Below are 24,578 nucleotides of genomic sequence, written 5' to 3' on the forward strand. Positions count from 1 at the left end.
TCTGATGTCAAGGGATTGACTAAATTTGCAAGAGACTTGCAAAACAACTCATTCTCTGTGACAGCATTCTGCACCAGGCAGTTGGAAGCTTTCTGTAGAGGAATTGCAGAGAAACTCAGGAGTTCAAAGCAGCATGTGAAGTCCCTTCCTTTCCAAATAGCTCAAGGAAGAAGAAAAATCTGAAGGCCTGGAAAAAGCTAGCCTCTTAGGAATCTCAGTAGAAAGATAGAAAACAAGATAAGAAGCATTTTTTTTCCTTGAGAAATGCATACAGGATATTCCTTTCTCCTGAGGTTGAGGAAGGAGAAGGAGCTTCTTTAGGTCAAGACATTCAAGGCAGAAGTGGGGAACTTGAATGAAAAGAAATGATTCTACTTCAGGTGCTGGACATGACTCCAACCCCAAATGAGAAGAAGGAGGCCAGGAGCTGACTGAATGAAACATGATCCAGTCTCCAAGAGAAGCAGGGGACAAGCAGATCCCAAAGGAAATCACAGAGGGTTGCACAGATGCACAGACGGGAGCCTGGGGAAGGGTGTCCCCTGGACCCAGTGCGTCCTCTGGATCACTGTGGACACTTTATTTACAACTAGAAACCCAAGTAACAGCCAAAAGATGTGGCTGCATGATAAAAGGGCAAGCTGTAGGAATAACCTGTCAATATATAGGTCTCTATACCCAGATGCATACAGCAATAGATGTACTTTATTTAGAACTATCCACTATGACTGCCGCAACTGGCCAGGGGCTGATGATAAGAGCAGCTACTGCTGCTGACTCTTTTTTTTTTTTGAAACTGAGTTTCACTCTTGTTATGCAGGCTGGAGTGCAGTGGTGTAATCTTGACTCACTGCAGCCTCTGCCTCCCGGGTTCAAGCCATTCTCCTGCCTCAGCCTCCTGAGTAGATGAGATTACAGACACCCACCACCATACCCAGTTAATTTTTGTAGTTTTTTAGTAGAGACGGGGGTTTTACCATATTGGCCGCATTGGTCTTGAACTCCTGACCTCAAGTGATCCATCTGCCTTGGCCTCCCAAACTGCTGGGACCACAGGTGTGAGCCACCGCACCCGCCCGCTGCTGACTTTTTTTATATCTTACTTGGATCTTTTATAGAGGGAATATAGTAATTTACTTATGAAATAATAAAAAAGTAGAAAAACACAGGTAAATCACAAAAGGCACTAAAACCAGTTTCTAACACTTCCCAGTCCCCTCCTAACTCCCTCCCCTCCCACTAATATACTTATGTTGGAGAAGGTAGAAAGGCTTTTTATTTAATTAAAATGTAAAATACTTTCTCTCTTTTTTTCCTTTTCTTTTTTTCTTTTTTTTTTTTTTTTACTGCCGGGTGGCTAGGGATATTCTGCTGACTCAGCAGTGAGTAATCAGCTTTGACCTAAATAATAGAATAACTCGAAGTGGCAGCTGCAGTTGCATAAGTGTGATTCAAGTCTGCAGTTCCTTCTCTCTCCCTCTCCTCTCTCCCACCCGCTCCAGGATCCGGCAGGCAAGCCAGTTTCAGCAGGTTCTTTCCGCCTCTCCACCCCCACCACCTGGCTTGTCTCAACATCATTTCTCATCCGTTCTCTTCCAAAACCACCCCACCATGGAACCAGACTTGACTTCATCTCCTCTTTCCCCAGCAAACCCTCGCCAGGGGCTCTACCACACGGGCTGTCCTTGCTGGGCCCTGTGCCCTGGCAGTACCCTCTGTTATATACCAATGACCTCTCCACAGAGGGCGGCCTTTCCTCAAAATCTCTGGTTTCACAGTCATCAGCATGCCACCACGGGAAAGCAGGAAGCAGAGTTCCCAGTGTACATACGTTCATGCCACACCTGAGCTCTCTAACACGTCTTTCAAAAGAGCCGCAGGCTGGGCTTATTTTATGCAGTTGGCTTGCCTAGCACCTGCTAAGAGGATGAGGAGGGCTGGATGATGGTGGGGGTAGGTGGGTGGGTGGGAGGGGTGCTGGAATAAAAGGCACCAGCATTTAATGAAAGATAGCATCTACCAGCCAGGCTCAGTGGCCTTACTTTGGGAGGCCGAGGTGGGTGGATCACTTGTGGTCAGGAGTTCAAGACCAGCCTGACCAACTTGGGGAAACCCCGTCTCTACTAAAAATACAAAATTAGCTGAGTGTTGTGGTGCATGCCTGTAATCCCAGCTACTTGGGAGGCTGAGGCAAGAGAATCACTTGAACCTGGGAAGTGGGGGTTTCAGTGAGCCCAGATGGCATCACTGCACTCCAGCCTCAGTGACAGAGTGAGACTCTGTCTGAAAAAAAAAGATAGCATCAACCAAGCCTTCCCAACAGCTTGGTTCTTGCTTTATTGGATACCTTAAGAGAGGATTTGTTGCTTGTCTGGTCGAGCCTGCCATAAAACAAAACAAAACAAAAAAGAGAGAGGATTTGAGGGGCCTATAGAAGTGGGTTAAAAAAGTATTCAACAAACCAGATAACAGAACCTCTGTACACAGACTCAAAGCAGCTGGGAGTGTCAGGCATAAGGAAAGGGAGAGAGGAAGTTTGTGTATAGCTATAGGCATGTACGTGTGCACCCTGCTGGGGAGAGGGATGGCAGCTCCACATGGCCTTCCTTCACTAGGAGGAAAGGGACACAGCAGTGGAGAGGTGTGGAGCTGGTTTCCATTTCCTCTAAAGGAAATAAGGAGGAATACACTTGGGAATCAGAAGGATTTAAGATTTTTCTGCTTATGAAGGTGGACAAATATTTGAACACATATTTCAAGGACGTTGAAAAATTCTTATCTTTGGAGGACAAGATTGGCTGCTGTTAAGTTGGAGATAATTTCCTTGCAGTTCTGCTGAGGAGGCAGAGGACTTAGATAAGCTTTATTGAATCTTTGGCTGCAGGAATGGGGGAGGGGACCCTTGTCATTTTTGTCGTCAGCCAGTTCCTAAAGTTCTCCTTGGCTTGGTGCTAGCAGCATCTAGGTGAGGGGTAGGCTGTGGAGAGGATTGTGCAACCTGGCATTCTGGAGAAGGGCTACAGGCAGGTGCTGTTCTTATCTCCTAGGAGGGTTTAGATCTTTCTGGTCTGAGGGGACACCCAAAGGACTACACTACCCTGGAGAGTATTTGTGCAAGTGGTTAAACCCTTGGCAGCTTTGGGGAATGCAAAGGAAGCCACGGGGTCTGGCTGCCTGGAAACTTCATCAACCTGTAGCCTGCTCCTCTCCTAGGGTACAAACTGAACAGGCTCAGGGGTTTTTGATTTCTAGTAGGAGGGTAAGTGTGGCCTCTTGTCTGAGCCACTTTAGCAGCATCAGCAGGAAAAAGGAAGCTGTCTGTGTGCAAAGAAACACCAAAACAGCGGTGGCCAGCACTTCTGTGGCCCCCCTTCCCACCCTCCCATTAGACTGTCTGAGGACAGAAACAGCACTCTTCCTGCATTCCCACGCCCTCGCTCCTCCCCACTGCCCCTCTCAACTCTGGATCCAGCTAGGATGCAAAGATGAAGTGGTCCCAGCATCTTGCCCACCTTCAGTGACTTGCCCTAGCCTACCCTCAGTGACTGACATGACTGGGGTACTGGGTGTCCAACACTATGCTGAGGGTGTCCCCTTCCTTCTCTCGTGCAATACCTATGGCCATGACCTCTTGAGACAGCTAGGATTACACTCCTCATCTCACAGTAGGGTGGGCAGGTGATTTTGCCCAGCACTTACCACTGCAGTGAGAAAGTGGTGGACTGGAGATGCAGGCTCAGGCAGCCTGGCTTTGGAGCCTGCATTCAGATCTGTGAGCAGGCCCAACCAAGCACAAGGAATACACCCCAAACAAATGTCTTGGCCCCATGTTGCAAATGGCCTGAGTGGTGGAGGTCTGTCCCAGGGTTGACCACCATTGCCAAAGAGGGGTCATTGCCGAGAAGACAGCCTCTTGGGTCCCAGCTGCCTGGCTTCTAAGAGGCTTCTGGGGTGGGTGAGTGATTTCTTCCTCCTCATGCCATAGCAGGACAGAAGGAAAAGTGTCAGGACCTGGGAAATGGTATGGCCAGGATGATCACTACCCTCAGCTAAGTCTATGTGTATTGAAAGGTGTGGGAAGGCAGGGACCAAGGGAACTCTAGAGGTGGAGCTCCTGAAACATATCTGAGTATTTACTTTAGAAGTTAGTTTTTGATGAAAGATATAAAATACCCCAATCCATTGAGATCACTAATATCAGAGATTAAGCTTTGAGACTTCCTAGAAATACGGCTCTGCAGAACTTCTCTAGAAAGCCTCTAACCTATTCCAGCCCATAGAGATCTTTTTTCCTTCTCTGAATTTTATTGTTAGTATTGTTTTTAATTTTTTTTTTCTTTTAGATACAGGATCTCACTACGTTGCCCAGGCTGGAGTACAGTGGCTATTTGCAGGTGTGATCATAGCTCACTATAGCCCAGAATTCCCAGGCTCAAGTGACCTTCCTACCTCACCCTCCCAGGTGGCTAGGACTACAGGTGTGCGCCACCATGCCTAGCTCCCTTCTCTGAATTTTTACTGCAATTGAATCCTAACCACGGTATCCATCTATATGGCTTTTCTCCTAGCTAGAAAACTTATCAAGGGCAGGGACCATGGACAAACTCTCCTCCAAGAGAGTTAAAAAAGTATGACTTGACAAGTTGAGGTAGAAGTAGATGTGCACCTGTTGCCAAGAAGGCAGGATAATCTTCCTAGGAACAGCTGGAAGTAGCCAGTACAGTGCAATGCACTGGACAGAGAAGAAATCAGGAGCCCTGGCACTCTGTGCGGCCTGCCTCCCTGGGCAAGTCACTTGCCTGGCTCTCTGTTCCCTTATCTGTTCTGGGAAAATGTTAATACTGGCCCAGCTTACCTCATGGATTTGTCATGAAGCTCAAATCAGATAATATAGGTGAAAGTGCTTTGCCTAATGTCAAGAACCCTGCTAGTGAAAATTACTGTGCCTCCAAGGAGCTACTTAAGTTTCTTTTTTTTTTCAACACCAGACAATTGTATGCAGAATGCATTCATAAAAAAAACACACTTGTAGGAAATTGAAAGAAAAATAATGGGGAAAAGAAAAGGAGAGAAGGCGAGGTGGCTCAGGCCTGTAATCCCAGTATTTTGGGAGGCTGAGGTGGGCGGATCACTTGAGATCAGGAGATCGAAACCAGCCTGGCCAACATAGTGAAACCCCATCTCTACAAAAATTACAAAAATTAGCTTGGCGTGGTGGCTTACACCTGTAATCCCAGCAACTTAGGAGTCTGAGGTTGGAGAATCGCTTGAACCTCGGAGACGGAGGTTTCAGTGAGCAGAGATCATACCACTGCACTCCAGCCTGGGAGAGAGAGTGAGACCCTGTCTCAAAAAATAAACAAACAAACAAACAAAAAAACAAAAAAACGGAGAGAAGGAAGGAGAGACAGAGACATATAGACCACCAGGAAGGCTAAAAGAGGCTGTCTCTCAGACCAGGCGCAGTGGTTCACACCTATAACCACAATACTTTGGGAGGTCAAGGTGGGAGGATCACTTGAGCCCAGGTGTTCGAGGCTGCAGTGAGCTATGGTCATGAGACTGAGCTCCAGCCTGCGCGACAGAGTGAGGACATAAATACAATAAAAGAGGCTGTCTTGCTAACAAGGCCCAGATGGCACTTAGGTAAGCAGATGGCACTTACGTAAGCAGATGGCAGCCAGGAGCCGAAGGCCAGACTCTGGGGGGAAGCAGGTGGGGAAGAGCGGCTGCAGCACGTAGTTGGAGAAGGTGAGGGCGATGACAGCCTGGTTGGTGGGGTAGATCACCAGCACAGCAATCCACAGCCTCAGGAATCTGAAGGAGGAAAGGGACATTCCCACCGTCAGGCATGGCAGGGAAGCAGAGCCATCAGGGGAGACCCCAGGCAACTCAGGCATCCTTTTTATTTTCAGGGATGCTGAAAAGCCCAGCCTCTGCCCTGCCCACAAATGAGACATCCAGGCCTCTGCAATGACAATAAAATGGTTTAATGATGAAGAGCTAAATTTCCACAATCACTAACATGTCTTGGCTGGCTGGCTGGCTGGCTTGCTTGCTTTCCTGCTTTCCTTCCTTCCTTCCTTCCTTCCTTCCTTCATTCCTTTCTCTCTTTCTTTTCTTTCTTTCTTAGATGGAGTCTTGCTCTGTCACCAGGCTGGAGTGTAGTGGCGCGATCTCAGCTCAACATAATCTCTGCCTCCCAGGTTCAAGTAATTCTCCTGCCTCAGCTTCCTGAGTAGCTGGGATTACAGGCACTTGCCACCATGCCCGGCTAATTTTTGTATTTTTAGTAGAGACGGGGTTTTGCCATGTTGGCCAGAATGGTCTTGATCCCTTGACCTGGTGATCTGCCCGCCTCAGCCTCCCAAAGTGCTGGGATGACAGGCGTGAGTCACCGTGTCTGGCTGGCATTCTTTCTTTCTCTTGTCTCCTTTCATCATCTCTTCTCCATTACTGTGGCCACCAGCATCCAATAGTGGAAAAACAAAATTTGCAACCCCAGAATGTTGATAGATAGGACATACTAAGTGTATGGTTATGTAAGCAACGATCAGGAGAGGTATCAAGTGGAGGTTTGCGGGGGGGGAAGTGCCTTCCACACCCTTTGGCCCATTGGTGAGGGTTTATCAATGGCAGGGATGCAGAAATTGAGGAAATTTAAGATTAGGGCCCAACTCTAGAGGGAGGCCATTATCCCTGGGAGTGAGAGAAGAAGGTTCACTCTACCTTAGGTGGCCACTCTCACTTGTCAAGATAGAAGGGCCTTATTTTTGGGATGTGCTTTCTCTGGGAATCTACGGTCAGTAGTGTTGTTATACAGTTCTGTTTGCTCCACTCATAGAATCCTTTCCACTGGCTGGGCATGGTGGCTCATGTCTGTAATCCCAAACTTTGAGAGGCAGAGGCAGGCGGATCACCTGAGGTCAGGAGTTCAAGACCAGCCTGACCAACATGGAGAAATCCTATCTCTACTAAAAATACAAAAAAAATTAGCCAGTGAGGTGGCATGCACCTGTAATCCCAGCTACTTGGGAGGTTGAGGCAGAAGAATTGCTTGAACCTGGGAGGCGGAGGTTGCAGTGAGCTGAGATTGTACCATTGCACTCCAGACTGGGCAACAAGAGTGAAACTCTGACTCAAAAAAAAAAAAAAAAAAGAGAATCTGTTCCACTAAGATCAAAACAGATGTCAAAACTACAAACCTGGAACGTCCATCATTTTCAGGAGCCTCAAGGGGACACAAGGTTCCACTAGCAACCATGGCAGGAAAGCAGAAGAGACACTCCACTCTCTAGCACTCTCTGGCACACTGGAGACTGGAAAGCCCTGGCTTTTTCCAATCTGACCTCCTTCTGAACGTCTTTCTCCTTTTCCCCTAGACCATTCAGGCCTCCACAGATCCTCTTACCCAGCCAGTCCTCCGAAGATGTCCTTGACATAGGAGTAGTCACCTCCAGATTTGGGGATGGTGACCCCAAGCTCAGCGTAGCAGAGGGCTCCCACAGCTGTGATGAGGCCTGTCACGATCCAGACAATAAGGGCAAGGCCCACAGAGCCAGCATTCTCCAGCACACCCTTTGGTGAGACAAAGATTCCAGAGCCAATGATGTTCCCTGCATGGGGCACCAAGGGGAGAGAGCAGAGATGAGATGGTTGGTAGGATTGGCATTTGCAGGGTGGTCTCATCTCTGATCTGATTCTGAAATGCTTTGGAGATACGTAAATGATTTGCAGGCAAGTGTGCCCAGCAATAATTCTCCCTGAAGTAGGGGAAGAGAAGCAGATAATTGACATGTACCAGGAACTTGGTCAGGCACTTTCCATGTTTCATTGAATCCTCAGGACAACACTATGGAATTAGATATCATTTCTCACATTTTACAGAGGAGGAAATTGAGTCTCAGTGATACAAAGTGAGTTGCCTTGGTCTGCATCGCAGTAAGTGATGGTGAAGTATCATATCTCAGGATCCTCCAGCTGAGCAACACATGGTCCACCCAAAGTGACAAGGGCCTCAAGACTGTCTGAAAGTGGCAGAGCTGGAAAAGTGGGCTGTTTTCAGAGACCACCTGTCCACTAGAAGGCTTCAGAAATGAGCCAAAGGGCATTATTTTTTAGACAGATTGTGGTCACACCCCAACATTGGGGGTTTTCAAGAGTTAGGAGTGTAGAAAATACTCCCAGAGGCTGGCTTCCACATGACAGCCCCACCTTGGGGAAGAACATAAAATAACCCTACAAAAACAGTCCTGTTAGCTTAGAAGTGGTATGTAGGAATGCAATATGTACAAAGCCTCAACACTATATTCTTTCAAAGGTCATTACCCACCAATGTTTCATGTGACCCTCATAACAATCTTATGGAATTCAGGGAGAGGAAAGAGGCAGGTACTTCCCTCTCCATTTTATAAACTCAGAGATTAAGACACAGAGGGGTTAAGTGGCTTTCTCCAAATTCCACAGCTACTGATGGGTAAAATTGGATCTAGAAGTCAGTCTCCTGATACTTAATCCAGCGCTCTTTCCACTAATCCACTTCTGCTTGTGTGCAGGGGCTGGTTTTCTCCTGAGAGGCAAGGCCCGCAGCCAGTACTAAATGACTGGCTGCTGGGTTGTGTGTGCTAGGCAGAAGAGGAGTAGGAGTGTGGAGGCCGTTCCTGACATGCTTCCTCCCAGCTGTTCCTCTGTCCACTTCTTGTGGTATAGTAGGCCATTAAGGTCCATTGGGTGGGTGCTTTGAAAGTGCTACTTCATGCCCTTCCCAGCTGCACCACTAAATGCCTGAGCAAAGAAGCAGAGACCAAACGGATGCAGGTGGGAAGGCAGAGCTAGAGTATCCTGAGGTCAGCTGGACTTGACCGTCTTCTAGGGATACCTCACCTCTCCATGATCTCTCTGTAGTAGTTTGGAGCCAGTGAGATGGAGATTGTAAGGTTCTATGCTCAGCTTTAAAAAACAGACGTTCAGGTATCAACCATAACTCAACCTCAATCGATCCCTGACACTGAAATATAGAATCAGAGTGCATAGGCTCAAGTTAGATACAGATGAAAAGGAAGCACCTGTCTATCTTAAATATGTCTTCCTAATTTTGGTGCTCAAAGTCTTTCCCAACAGAACAGGGCTGCTTATAGACATGAAAGTAAAAGAAGTAATCTCTCATCATCAAATCAGTGATATAACTATCAGGCAAAGGGAAGATAGAAAAAGGAGATTCTGAGTGCCACCAGTCCTTACAGACTTTTCCTCTTCTTGTAAGCTTATGCAAAGTTCTGTGATAGGACAACAGGACATCCTTCAGCCCTCCTCTCTCCTCAAACAGTCCCCATATGCTCTGTTCAGAAGTACTGGATTAGTAGAGACTAACAGACCTGCTTGTAGTATTCCAGGACTTAGAGCATGTTCCCCCTGTCAAATGATTTTTCACCTGCCAAACCAAATGCGCTGCTGTTCCCTGGAAGACATCAAGTGCTGGGAAATGAGAGACCTAGAGACAGTTTTGCTAATAGCACTGAAAGATGATAGTAAATTCCTTGCCTAGCAGGAAGTTATCAAAAGAACAATATATAGGGCATTTCAAAGCCAGCCAAGATGAAAGCAATAGAGCTAGGGTTATAAAACCAGCTCAAGGGGTTAGGAAAACAATCAATAGCAGCAGAGAAACAAGGCTTGACTTTGTTAAGATACTTTTAAGGTACTGAGAAGGGAGAAGTGTATAGCTAGGTGCTTCGTAGAGCCAAGAATGGCTAACAGATAATATTCTGAATTAGTTAATGCAGCTTTTCATTGTGTTGTGGTTGGTCTCTTAGCTAGGTTGAGTTTTTTCTCCTCTGCTAAGAGGAAACAATACCGAAGTGTGTGTGTGTGTGTGTGTGTGTGTGTGTGTGTGTGTGTGTGTGTGTGTTTGTGTGTGACATTTGTATTATAAAAACCTGGTGTGGGGAGGGGCACAAAGCTCCAAACCGCTGAACCTCTGCCAGTTAAGATGGTGTTGGGCTAGGTTACATCTGGTTACTGTCCTGAGAGAATCACTTTTATAGAGATGGCCTTCCAAGTGGTTTAAAGATTTATCCTTCTATTGAAGTTTTTAGGTCAATTATGTATGTTGACTAAATTTACAAATAAACTTGTTTATCCAACTAAAAAAAAAAAACAAAAGAATGGCTGTTGTAAGAGGGAAAGTGAGGATGGGTGTTATTAAATAGATCCGATCTTTTCAGGAATGAAGAGTGTCAATGTTCCACTAAGGGTTCTTAGAAAACAAGCACTGCAGCAGGGATCGGTAAGTGCTTCTCTTCTGTTTTTGCTCTGACACTTTGAGTGTGTGGATTCTTTCCCTTGTTCTGGATCGCAGGAGCCACTGAAAGATGGGATGTGCAACACTAACTGCCCACTTCTTGCCTTCACTTCTTCTTGGAGGCCCCAACCTTCAAGAATTCTGGCAGAGCTGCCAGAGTGATTGTGAGGGTCACTGGAGATTGGCTCTGGAATAAGAGTCCTCACTTCATAAAAATTGGGTTTCTCCCCTCAAAACCTTAATTTTGACCAAGTTAAAATTACAAAGATAGGTCAGGCATTGGTGGCTCATGCCTGTAATCCCAGCACTTTGGGAGGCTGAGGCAGGAGAATTGCGTGAGTCCAGGAATTCGAAACTAGCCTGGGCGATATAAGAAGATCCCATCTCTACAAAAAAATTTAAAAAATTAGCCAGACTTGGTGACATATGCCTATAGTCCCAGCTACTAGGGAGGCTGAGGTGGGAGGATCACTTGAGCCTGGGAGGTCGAGGCTGCAGTGAGCTGTGAGTGTACCACTGCACTCTAGTGACAGAGCAAGACCGTGTCTCAAATAAATAAATAAATAAATAAATAAAATTACAAAGATAAAAGCTAAAAAAAAAAAAAAATTGAGCTACACCACTGTAAACTGAGTGCTAGGGAATAAGAGAAAAAAGGAGTGTCTCTGATTCTAGGAAATCGCCCTCTAGCAAACTAGAGTCAAGAACTCTTCCTCCACCTTAGCAGCCTCTGGGACTTCTGCAGGGGAAAGAATGTCACTCACAGCAGAGATACGTTCTCGAGTGCAAAGGAAATTTACATTACATTTACTCAACAGTAGTGTCTACTACTTTTATCCAATCTTTAGTGTGATTACCTGATATCCATCTCCTCCACTAGACTGTAAGCACCATGAAAGCAAGAACTATGCTGCTTTCCCTTATCTGTGAAGTGTCCCCTAGTAGGCATGCCATAATGCTTAATTCATAAATGATGCCTGACACCATTTGTGCATCTCTACAGAGCAGTTTAGTATACCTATTTCTTTGGAACATCCAAATCCTGTGAGAATGTTAAGTGTATGTTGCAGGCAAATGAGTAAAGCAACCCACTTATTTTGCTGCTAAGGAAAGTAGAATGGCTATTACTACCATCTCCAATGTATTTATTTCTCCCTGTCACCCAGGCTGGAGTGCAGTGATGTGATCTCGGCTCACTGCAACCTGTGCCTCCTGGGTTCAAGTGATACTTGTGCCTCAGCCTCCCGAGTAGCTGGAATTACAGGCGTGTGCCACCACACCTGACTAATTTGGGTATTTTTACTAGGGATGGGGTTTCACCATGTTGGCCAGGTCTTGAGTTCCTGACCTCAAGTGATCCTCCTGCCTCGGCCTCCCAAAGTGCTAGGATTGCAGGCGTGAGCCACTGCGCCCGGCCTACCATCTCCAATTTATAGGGGAAGAAAGTAGAACAACTATTATTCCTATTTTTCAAATGGGGAAAATGAGGACAGTATTATTATCCCTATTTTATGGATGAAGAAACTGAGACCTAGAAAGGCAGTAATTTGCCTAAATCATAGGGTAAGTTCGTTGTAGCTGGACTGGAACCTAAATATTCTGTCACAGCCTCCAGCTTTTTCCTGAAAGTAAAAGGTCTTCCTAACACATTTGGGGTCAGTCTTCCATGCTGTACTACATAGGCAATGGGAATGGTTCACAGAAGTCACTTATTAAAGAGTTGGAAAGCAGATCTGATTCTTTCTTTCTATTCCAGTACCACCTTCAATGGGGATTTATAAAACATTCATATCCATTACCTTACTTGATCTCCTAACTACTTTCTTAGGTGCACAGGGCAGGTCCTATCATTCTTATTTTACCATTGCAAAAACTGAGGCTCGGAGAGGTGAAAGGACTTTATCAAAGTCAAGCGCTGCATAAGTAGCAAGGCCTGGATGAGAAGCTAAGTCCTTGGACTCCTGACCCAGACTTTCTTCCATGACTCCATGCTGCCTCTCCTTTGGAAACTGCACAACAGACACTTTTACAGTAACAGCTGGGCTTTTCAACTTGGACACTGTCTAAGTGAGACTTTCCTGGAGTGGCTTTGAAAAGACTAACTCTCCCTATTGAGGTTAATAGGGGATAAATTAAAAGAAAAGAAAAGAAATAAAAAGACTAACTGAGAAAGGGCTTCTCCACTTTGACTATGAACTTTTTGGGGGACGTTAGGAGACAGGGTTTCTTTCTTTTTTCCTTTTTTTTCTCAGACAGAGTCTCACTCTGTCGCCCAGGCTGAAGTGCAGTGGCACAATCTCGGCTCACTGCAACCTCCGCCTCCTAGGTTGAAGCGATTCTCCTGCCTCAGCCTCCTGAGTATCTGGGATTACAGGTGTGTGTCACCACACCCAGCTAATTTTTGTATTATTAGCAGAGATGGGGTTTCACTATGTTGGCCAGGCTGGTCTCAAACTCCTGACTTCAGGTGACCTGCCCACCTCAGCCTCCCAAAGTGCTGGGATTACGTGCTTGGCCATGGGTCTCACTCTTTCACCCAAGCTAGGGTACAGTGATGTGATCATAGCTCCCTGCAGCCTCAAAACCCTGGCCTCAAGTTATCTTTCTGTTTCAGCCTCCCGAGTAGCTAGGACTATGGGTGTGTGCCACGACACTTAGCTAATTTTTAATTTTTTTAGAGTGGGGGGTGGTCTCATTATGTCGCCCAGCTGGTCTCGAACTCCTGGCCTCAAGTGATCCTCCTGACTTGGCCTCCTGAAGTGCTGAGATTACAGGCATGAGTCATCTCGCCTGGCCAATGAACATTTCTTGATGAGCTGTAGGAAGAAAGTTTATTACTGTGGGTTTTTTCCTGCAGTGTTTTAGCTTTAGACATACCGTCTACAAAGCCACTTGAGAATGAGATGCACATCCATCTGGTATTGCTGAGGTACTCAGGGTTAGAGTTTTAGTCCTGCTTCCATCCACCCCCAATTAAAGTAATCATCTTATCACAAAGATCTTTAGTGAAGAATGAATTCTAGGATGCCTGGACAATGAAATCCAGTTTGGCTTGTTCTGTCAAAGAAAAGCCAAGCATACCATTTCATTAAAAAGGAGCCATGTTGTCTCAATGGGCAAGTCTTCACTAGAAAAATTGCCGGAATTGAGAAAACCCACGTTTGCCATGAATAATCACTAACTCCCCCATCTGTAGACCAATACCCATGTGACTCTCATTAAAGCATTACTCACATCTAGGCCTGTCCACACTAGAATGTTACAGCCATCAAAGAATTTCCTAAGGCATGGAATTACAGACTTCTAACATCCAACAGACCCTCAGATCCGAAAGGTTTGACCTTCCTTACTCACGCTAGTCTTGAAATCTAGCCACAGCCTCCTCCTGGGGCTTGGAGGTTTTGGCCATTTCCATGATGTTCAGAGAAAGCTAGGTGAATCTGCTTTGTGTCTCTTCCACAGAGTGGCTGAGAGGATCTCAGAGCATTTCAGGACTAGGGGAACAGTGTGAAAACAGGTCTGGCATGTGGGGGCCAGGCTTTGATCTTCATGCCAGGCCTGGGAGATGACCATGCCTCTCACCCTGTTTACACTTTCCCATCAGGACTGTACAAACAGCTCCTCAGGGGTGGTAGCAGGTCAAGACTCTGACACATGCCCTGAGGAGTCAACATCTTCTGCAGATTGAGATGTGGAAGGCGCTGCAGAACTCTGCTGTTGTACATTCCTTATTGAAAACATGAAAAGGCACTAGAGTTAAAGCTGGAGGAGACACTTTGTCCTTGCTTTGCTGTGTGACCTGAATTTTTCTGAAAATCACTCTCTTCATTTGCAGAATCAAATCATTGTTCCTGCCCTGTCTGCCTCGACAGGGTAGTTGTGGGGAATCAAGGGAGAGCCTATATGTGAGGCACTTTATAATTTGTGAAATGCTAATAAATATAAGGAACGGCTAGGTTTTGTAGCAGTAGGGACAGAGACCAATCCTACAAGAATTCAATGGACTTAGTTTGGAGATTTGGCTCCAAAATAGCACTGTACAGCCAGGACTATGAAGCATCATCCTCTGAGTCATTTGTCTGCTGGTCTAGGTATAATTTTTAGATGCCACAGGTGGGCGGGCAGCAGGTAATTGCATCTCAAAAGGTATTTATTGAGCGCCTACTCTGTACATGCTTGCTTTGGATGGTAATTGGGAAGCACTTGTTCACACATGGACTTTTAATGAAACGGATGGGGCCAACCACCAGCTACTGAAAGATAGGAATTGTAGCCTGGGGGTTGGCGGGGGTGCTGAGTGTTGAGCCCTCAAATAAGCCCAGGAAGGACCCACATCTTGACTCCAGCATTCCCTGCCTGACTGGGGAGCCAGGCATCCACAGTGAGAGGCTTTGACTTCCTCTATGATTTTCAACTGAGAACAACTTTGTCCACACCTCAGGGGGACAGCTGGCCGTATCCGGAGACACTTTTGGTTGCCACAACCAGGGTAGGAGAGCTACCAGCACCTGATGTGTAGAGGCTGGTAATGGCGCTAAACATCCTACAACAGACAGGACAACTTCCCACAACAAAATATCTGGGCTTCATTGAAGTTTGAAAGTAGAACAGGGCTTCTCAACCTCAGCACTGTTACCTTTGGTTAAGCTCTAATCCCTTTAAAATTTGAGCCTGGATGATTATTTTTTTAAAGCTAAGCACAAAAATGTATATTCATAGGAATAACTCATTTTTAAACAGAACAACATTTTCATTTGGTAAAAAGACATAACAAAATTTACCATCTTAACAATTTTTAAAGTCTATAGTTTAGCAGTGTTAAGTATATTCACATCGTTGTGAGGCAATCTTGAATGAGGGTTTGTTTCTGACTGATTGCTATTATTCAGTACTCAACATGTACTAGTGCTGGGAACAGTTATACGATGTGAAAGTGAGACACAGTTCCTGGTTTCAAGGAACTGTGTGGAAAGGAAGATACATGTGCACAGACACAGAGCTGATACCATGCAGAGCAGAAGCTGCATGAGGGCTATTGCAATATATGACAAGATTTTAATGGGTGAAAAAAAAATTACTGGCATGGGCTGTTCAGAAAAGTCTTCCTGGGAGGGAAGTGTCAGACTGATGCTGATGAGTGAGTAGACTCAGCTCAGCAAAGAGAAAAGGAAAAGCAACTGGCTGGTTGCCAAGCAGATCACACTTGGGCTGAAATGGTCAGTCTTCTTACTGGATCAGTCCAATTCAAGTTTCAGGACCAGAATTATTGAGTATGTGCACTGGGAGTGGGAACCACTAACCATTAGTGGTTCCTCCCATTCTACAACATACTGATACACTGTGGTATCTTCCAATAAATATTAATTTCTTTCTCTCTTTGAGTTAAAGGAGTGCAAGGGCTTTGTTTTATTTTTTAAACTTTTACTTTTTTTGTGTGTGACAGGGTCTCACTCTGTCACCCAGGCTGGAGTGCAGTGGCATGATCACAGCTCATTGCAACCTCTGCCTCCCAAGCTTAAGCAATCCTCCCACCTCAGCCTCCCTAGTGCTGAGACCGCACGCGTGTGCTACCCCACCCAGCTGATTTTTAAATATTTTGTAGAGACAGGGACCCACTGTGTTGCCCAGGCTGGTCTTGAACTCCTGGATCCAAGCAATCCCGCCACCTCAGCCTCCCAAAGTGCTGGAATTATAGGTATGTGCCACGGCATCTGGCTAGCTTTGTTTCCTACAAGAATTTCCATTGCTCAGCTAAGTTGACTGATAATTAACTTGCTCAAGATTACAAAGATTGTAAATAGGGAAGCAGTTAGCAAACTTAATACTATCTCTAAAGTCCACATTTTTCTAATCAGTGGTTCCTCCCATTCTATGACATGCTGATGCAAATCATGGAAAAATTCACATTAAGATTTCTGCTTTCAGTATCAGGGTCCAAATATCTCCTTGAGTCAACCTGACCTGCCATTATCAGCTGCTTACTAAACACCTTCTGCAGAATTATATTCTTAAGAAGCAGCTGAAATGTTCGTGCATTTCCAAATGTATAAACAAGCACCTTTAAAATATGGAGACAGATGAGAAAACTAATAATTCTGCAGCAGTGGTACTCCTTCTGAGTAATCTGCCTTTGCAATGTGCAGTGTGAGGTTGCCTGGTCCATCTTCAGACATTGTGAAACCTTCTCCCCAGAAGTGACATCACTGCTGCTGACGCTGAAGATATTTAAAGCAGGGAGCAAACCAATGGGAAGACATGTGACTGTGACAAAGATGAGGGATGAGATGTGATCGATAAATCTTTTCAGCTCAAACTTCACTCATTCTATAAATAAAACAGTTTAAAATAGACTCGAGGGATTATTTTTCTTCCTAGAAATAAAATTCACCAGTGCTCAGTACAAGGCCTAGAATATAATGTGCTCAGTGAGTGTTTGTTAAAATATGGAATAATTCTGAATCCTATGTCCAGCTGCTCCCACTCCTGCCGCAGAGAGTAGCCTGCAGTTTGCCATTTCCAGATCTCCAGGGAGAAGGGACCCAGGGGCCTGCTCTGTGGACGTGTTCTGGGAAGGAAAAAAGGCTTGGTCCTCCATGCTCTGTATGCTCAGCAGGGAGTTAAACACTGGAAAGGAACAGTTTCTAGCCCCCAGGGTTCCTGAATGGTTCTTGTTTTCTGTAGTTCGGGATATACTCCTGGGATCATTTGCATGTACCTGCTTTTCTAGATCCATCTATGTCTCCCGCAATAACAACAAAACAACAGAAATTCCTGAGGTATTACCCATCAGAAAAGACAGAAAACCTCTGTAGCCTGGCAACTTGAGAAGCCCCAGCCAAGATGCCCCACAACTCTACCCAACTTCAATAAGCTGATTTAACCCAGAAAAGTGTATATATGGTGCTGGCCTCTCCAAGAAGGTTATTTCATTTGGGTACAGTAGTTTTTGTTTTTGTCGTTGTTGTTTTGAGACAGAGTCCTGGAGTGAGCAGTGGTGCAACTTGGCTTACTGCAACCGCTGCCTCTTGGGTTCAAGCGATTCTTGTGTCTCAGCCTCCCATGTAGCTGGGACTGTAGGCACCTGCCACCACACCTGGCTAATTTTTGAATTTTTAGTAGAAATGAGATTTCTCCATGTTGGCCAGGATGGTCTCGATCTCTCGACCTTGTGATCCGCCCGCCTCAGCCTCCCAAAGTGCTGGGATTACAAGCGTGAGCCACGGCACCCTGCCAATTGTTGTTGTTTAAAATGGCTGTCTGGGTGTCTCTTGGGCACAGTTTTTACCTGCCAGGTTCCTACTTTCTTTCCCTGACTCTAAGCATCTCCTGCTAGTCAGTCATTCTGTGTAACTCTGCTCTTTGAGGGAATGTATTATCGCCCTGACAGTAGCAGATTCAACCAAATTACTCCTTGAGCTCTCTGGTTCCTGGAGGCAGGAAGCATCCAACAGGATTCCTGGTCCCAGCCACCTTGCACTCCACACTGTGGAACATTTTCGTTAAGCCCCGTTGCTTAGGAGTTCAGTGACCTTGGTGGTAATCTAGGCTCTACCATCACCCAGTTATTTACCTACTTGAACCTTTCACTTCTATAACAGTAGTTATGTTGTGGGGTTAGATGAGAACGCTCATAAAGTACTGATCAGGCACTATATATCTGGTGCATAGTAAGTGTTCAGTAAATGGTAGCTACTTATTATTGTTACATTGATGGGTATATAGCTTTTCTCTACTCACCAAGATGTGTTTGTTTTGAAATACCTCCTAGCTGGCTTCTTTCCCAGAGTTTTCTTTGAGAACAATGAGAGTTTTAATCACATTTTCATCCTGAATGAACCAAATCCTAATCCTTCCATGGTTTGTGTGTGAGTATGTGTATTTTGTAACTGAAGTACAAACTCAAGAAGCAGTTTTCACACTTCTTCCCTCTGGTCAACATCCAGTAGACATTTTTGGGATTAGAGCTAATACATCATATTAGAGACTAAAATACAAAATCCTCTAAAGTGGTAGAGACCACATGGGTGTGAGATCTTTTATACTTGAAATATTTCCAAGACTGCCCAGTGCCATTTCAGTGCAGTTATACTCACAGCCACACTTCTCTGTTGACAGAAACCCTTTAAAATTTCCCCCCCAATTTTTTCAGTATCAGACATCCATGGTCTTTCTGAACTCCAATCTCAGGCCAACTGCCCCACCATGCAATATACATCAGCCTCCTCCTCCCTTGGTTACCAATTAGAAATGGGTAATGATTAAGGGTTTTGGCTATGGAATCATCTCAGTTATCAGTGGTGTAATCCTAGAAAAATTAGCTATCAGCTCTGTGACTCAATTTCCCAATTTTTTTTTTGAGACGGAGTTTCGCTCTTGTTGTCCAGGCTGGAGTACAATGGTGTGATCTTGGCTCACTGCAACCAAGATCACTTCACCTTCCCAGGTTCAAGCAATTCTCCTGCTTCAGCCTCCCAAATAGCTGGGATTACAAGCATGTACCACCACACCTGGCTAATTTTGTGTTTTTAGTAGAGATGAGGCTTCTCCATGTTGTTCAGGCTGGTCTCAAATTCCTGACCTCTGTTGATCCAACCAACTTAGCCTCCCAAAGTGCTGGGATTACAGGTTTGAGGCACCACACCTGGCCTAATTTCCCCATTTTTAACACACAGATAATCACAATAAGTACTTTCTTAATATTTTTGTGAGGATTGAATAAAATAATATATGCAAAGAGCTTATAGCTCAAGAATTGGCATTTATGCCAGGTGCAGTGGGTCACGCCTATGATCCCAGAACTTTGGAAGGCCGAGGCGGGCGGATCGCCTGAGGTCAGGAGTTTGAAGACCACCCTGGCCAAAATGGTGAAACCCCATCTTTGCTAAAAATACAAAAATGAGCCAGGCATAGTGGCTCACACCTGTAATCCCAGCTACTCAGGAGGCTGAGGCAGAATAATCTCTTGAACCTGGTGAGGGGGCGGTTGCAACAGTCAACCGAGATTGCACCACCGCACTCCAGCTTGGGAGACAAGAGTGAGACTCTGTCTCAAAAAAAAAAATTGGCATTTAGTAAGAGCTCAATAAATACTATTTTAAAAAATGACATTAGTTGAGAGATAGTGGTCTAGTAGCTAGACCTGTATCCAGTATTGTTCTTTTTTTTTTTTTTTTGAGACGGAATTTTGGTCTTGTTTCCCAGGCTGGAGTGCAATGGTGAGATCTTGGCTCACCGAAACCTCCACCTCCCGAGTTCGAGCGATTCTCCTCCCTCAGCCTCCTGAATAGCTGGGATTACAGGCATGTGCCACCATGCCCAACTAATTTTGTATTTTTAGTAGAGACAGGGTTTCTCCATGTTGGTTAGGCTGGTCTCAAACTCCTGACCTCAGGTGATCCACCTGCCTCAGCCTCCCAAAGTGCTGGGATTACAGCTGTGAACCACTGTGCCCAGCTCTCCAGTATTGTTCTGTAGCAAATATACCAAGATCCCTCATAAACATAAATTGTGCTGAAAACAAAATTATCTGACATTATATACTTTTTAATTTTATTATTGCAGTTCTTCAACTAGCTTCACCTTTGTTATATTAGGTTTAGCTTAAAGCTGCCTACTTACATATTTTAAATTCCACTTAAAAGTTTCTCCATATGTGGTGAAATGTAACTAATTGGATGTGTAAATAGACTGTAACCTACTTTTGTACCATTCACTGAGTTTCAGCCAATCAAAGGCAGCCAACTGTCCAAACCACATTGAAATAAGGCGAACGTAGAGCTGTAACCAATCCAGCTGTTTCTGTACCTTACTTCCATTTCCTGTATGTCACTTGCCTTTTTCTGCCCATAAATCTTCTTCAACCATGAAGTTGCCCCAGAAAACTCTGAACCTGTTCTGGCTCAGGAGGGTGCCTGATTCACGAATTGCTCTTGGCTCAATTAAACTCTGTTAAATTTAATTTTTTTAAGGTTTTCCTTTTATTGCCTTCAAGACATAGATTCTTGTTACATACCTATATATGTGACTGGTATAAAGTACTTAAATGGCCAGGAACTCTGTGATGGTTCTAATGTGGCTGGAAAGAACGCCGGTCCATAAAGGAAAGGTGTGCATGTGCAGGAATGAATGCGAGCATGGTCTGTGCTGGCCAGATGCCCCTCAGGCTCACCCCAAGTCTTCCTGTAATTGTACTGGCAATATTACTTTCTTCTTCTTCCAGCTGACCGCCCAGCTCCCCACTACACTGGGAACCTTCCTCACTGGGAACACAACATTAATTGCTATAAAATGAATATTCATTCATCTATAAAAATGAATAAGGACCTCTGTCCAGATTCTAAAAGAAAACACTCCTTTAAGGAGATACAAATAGTGGAGAATAATGCTTATGAGCTTGATTCAGGATTCAGACAAGCTCTGGGTTTGAATCCCAGCTCCAGTACTTTTCAGTTGTGTGACCTTCAGCAAAGTTGCTTTCCTCTTTGAGCCTCTATTTCCTTATCTGGAGGAAGAGATAATAAAGTGCCTACCAAATAAGTTATTGTGAGTGACAAATAAGTTCAGGTATGTTAGGTAATTGGATGAGTGCCCGGCATACACTAAGTGTTTAATAAACCCAGCTATTAGCAGTAGCTTTGTAGCCAGGCATAGTAGCAGGTGCCTGTAATCCCAGGTACTTGGGAGACTGAGGCAGAAGAATTGCTTGAACCGGGGAGGCGGAGGTTGCAGTGAGCTGAGATCATGCCAATTGCACTCCAGCCTGGGTGACAGAATGAGACTCTGTCTCAAAACAAAAACAAAAACAAAAACAAAAAGGCAGTAGTTTGGTATCATTAATAAATTAACTTCTGTGTTTTCCTTCACACCCTCTTTCAACTTTGGGAGGACTCCACACTCATGGTGCAATCTACGTTAATATGCTGCCAACAGGTTTCCTTAGCCAAGTACAGGGAGAGCAAAAACCTGTCTAGGTTAGGGCATGTGTGATGTTAAAAGATTAAAATGGGCCAACCTAATTGTCCAGGTTGATAAAATTATTTCTAGCTTAAAGATTTTTAAGCCAGGTTCCCAGTAGCCCTGCAGATAAATGTTTCTTATTCAGATTTTTGTCCTAGAGTCTGTTAAATTCAACACTTATTTGAGTAATTATTCCTTATGCTAAACACTAAAGATTCAGAAATGTATAAGACACTTTTTTTTTAAGAGGCAAGGTCATGTTGGGCACAGTGGCTCACACCTGTAACCCCAACACTTTGGGAGGCCGAGGCAGGAGGATTGCTTGAGTCCAGGAGTTCAAGATCAGCCTGGGCAACACAGGGAGACCCTGTCTCTACAAAAAATTAACAGTAATTTAAAAAATGAGCCAGGTGTGGTGGTGAGTGCCTGTAGTCCCAGCTACTTGGGAGGCTGAGGTGGGAGAATTGCTTTTGAGGCTGCAGTGAGCTATGACTGTACCACTGTACTCCAGCCTGGCTTGTTATCCAGTGAGATCTTGTCTCAAAAATCACGCCTGTAATCCCAGCACTTTGGGAAGCTGAGGTGGGCAGATCACGAGGTTAAGAGATTGAGACCATCTTGGTCAACATGGTGAAACCCTGTCTCTACTAAAAATGCAAAAATTAGCCAGGCATGGGGCATGTGCCTGTAGTCCCAGCTACTCAGGAAGCTGAGGCAGGAGAATCCCTTGAACCCAGAAGGTGGAGGTTGCAGTGAGCAGAGATTGCACCACTGCACTCCAGCCTGGGTGACAGAGCAAGACTCCATCTCAAAAAAGAAAAAAAAAAAAAGGAGATGAGGTCTTGTTCTGTCACCCAGGCTGGCCTCAAACTCCTGGGCTCAACTGATTGAGTAAGTATGTGAGACTACAGGTGGGCACCACCACACCTGGCTCAATTTTTCTCTTGGTTCAATTCTTTTTTTTTAAGGACACAATCTTTGATCAAGGAAGTAACAGTTTAGTCATTATGCTTTTACCTAAGAAAACTTCCAGAATCAGTTTCCCTACTTCATCTTCTCCTCAAATCCTTCAAGATGCTTCTTAATCTCCTTCTTAGTGAGAACCTCTCTCTCCTTGTTTCCCACCATTCACCTAACTTTGCACTTCTTCAGCTCTTACACAACTAACCCATGTCATTAGTTTTCAATGTTCTCTGTTTAGTACATATGCATCTCATCTTCCCAGTCAGGTTATAAGGATCTCTCTGGCATGGGTCTTCTATTAGTTCATTGTATATTTCTATAACACCTACCATTCTGTTATCCCTACTTTCAATCACCCATAATGATTGTGAATAAAATTTTGTGAAACATGTAGTTTAAATTATCCCTCTAAGTCAGTTCGGTATGAGAGAGAGATATTTAGGGCAAATGAGGCCGGGTGTGGTGGCTCACACCTGTAATCCTAGCACTTTGGGAGGCCAAGGGGGGTGAATTACGAGGTCAGGAATTCGAGACCAGCCTGGCCAACATGGTGAAACCCCATCTCTATTAAAAATACAAAAAGAAAAAATTAGCTGGGCGTGGTGGTGGGCACCTGTAATCCCAGCTACTTGGGAGGTGGAGGTTGCAGTGAGCCTCCAGCCTGGGCAACACAGTCAGACTCCAGAAAAAAAGAAAAAAAAAGGGCTGGGCGTGGTGGCTCACGCATATAATCCAAGCACTTTGGGGGCCAAGGCGGGTGGATCACCTGAGGTCGGGAGTTCAAGACCAGCCTGACCAACATGGTGAAATCCCATCTTTATTAAAAAAAAAGATGTAGGGGACAAATGTCCCTTTGCCATAGCCCCTGAAAAAAAGATAAAAATTGAAAAAAAAAAAAAAAGATTTGGGGGCTGGGCATGGTGGCTCATGCTTGTAATCACAGCACTTTGGGAGGCCAAGGCAAGAGGATTGCTTGAGCCCAGGAGTTGGAAGCTAGCCTGGGCAACATAGTGAGAACCTGTTTCTACAACAAAAAATTTAAAATTAGCCAGGTGTAGTGGTGCATGCCTGTGGTCACAGCTACTGGGGAGGCTGAGGCAGAAGGATCGCTTGAGCCCAGGAGTTCAAGGCTGCAGTGATGCAGTGAGCATGCCACAGCAACAACACAGCAAGACCCTGCCTCAAAAAAAAAAAAAAAAAAAAAAAAGAGATTTGGTACAAATGTTACTTTTCCATACCGTATCACCTGATTCACTTAGAAAATTTCCTTTCTCTTTTTACATTTTAGTTCTCTTTTTTTCTGTAGTGTTGACATTGAACACCAGATCCCTGAAATCTACACAGAAATGCCATTTCTATTTTTGCATTTGGTCTTGAAAACACTTGAATCACAATCATCCACTGAGAAACTTCTCTAGAAGAGAAAAGGGCAGTTCCTCAGCACATCTGTGACTCAACAGCCATGAAGGAGGGGAAGCAGAAAGGATTTTGTCCTCCGTGTCATCTTAAAGGGGAAATTTGTGCCTCGCTTGAGTTGGGGTAGAATAGTGCCTATTGACTCTATGAGATTCTCACACTTTGCAAAAATATCTCAAATTCTCTGAAATGACATATTTGGAATCTCAAATTTTCACCACAGAACACCAGAGTTGTCATTCTTGTTACTGTAATGCCACCATGGGGAGCTTTGAGATTATTCCCACATTGAAGTAACATCCATAAGGTTGTAGACAAATCAGTAGTAACATATACCCACAGAAATTGTACTTATTATACCTGAACACTCCCAGTTCTTCATAGTCTTAGAAAAAGATGTGAAAGGAAGAGACAAAAACATCAGTATATAGGAAAATACCCGCTACCCTTGAATACCTGAACCTATAATGGGAAGGGTGAGCCAGGCTGGGGCAGGAAGAAAGAGGTTTAATTGTGCTTGTGTGCACATCTATGTATAAGTCAGAATCTTCCTAGAGGGAGGAAAATGCTTAATTCTGTCAGTCAAATTGGTGAAAGAGGTATTGGGCTCTGGGCTATTCATAGACCTTAAGCTGGGTTGTGCTATACATACTGAATACTTGGCTGTTCTCATTTTTTTTTTGAGCAATCGAGATAAAGTAAACGAGAGGCCAAAAAAAAAAAATGTCATGAGAAAAAGTAGAGAGATTCAGATAATGACTCTACTTTTTCTTATAACGCTATCTTTCTTATAACTGTAGATAGTCTGGAAAACTTCCCAGAGTCAGAGAATCACATAAAATAGGATTTCAGTAGGTGGGAGGGAGCGGGGGGATGGGATTCCATTTTGAAAAGAGACTCAAGGGAGTTGGTCACTGAAGTTCCGGGTGAAGAGGTGAAGAGG

The 24,578-nt window shown here is 44.7% G+C and overlaps 1 protein-coding gene across 1 annotated transcript in view; it reads right to left on the reverse strand.

The window, feature by feature from the left end:
• The window catches only part of SLC7A8 (solute carrier family 7 member 8), a 60,362-nt gene that overhangs the window by 33,752 nt on the left and 2,032 nt on the right, over positions 1–24,578 (reverse strand). The window contains exons 2-3 of the mRNA XM_032265445.1: positions 7,412–7,616; positions 5,666–5,817 (exon numbers count right to left, since the gene is read on the reverse strand). Coding sequence (XP_032121336.1) covers positions 5,666–5,817; positions 7,412–7,616 — 357 coding nt within the window. The remainder of the gene's footprint in view (positions 1–5,665; positions 5,818–7,411; positions 7,617–24,578) is intronic.

Source organism: Sapajus apella, unplaced genomic scaffold (genome assembly GCF_009761245.1).
Source record: "Sapajus apella isolate SASKATOON/1434 unplaced genomic scaffold, GSC_monkey_1.0 scaffold151, whole genome shotgun sequence".
In the NCBI taxonomy this organism is placed as follows: domain Eukaryota; kingdom Metazoa; phylum Chordata; class Mammalia; order Primates; family Cebidae; genus Sapajus; species Sapajus apella.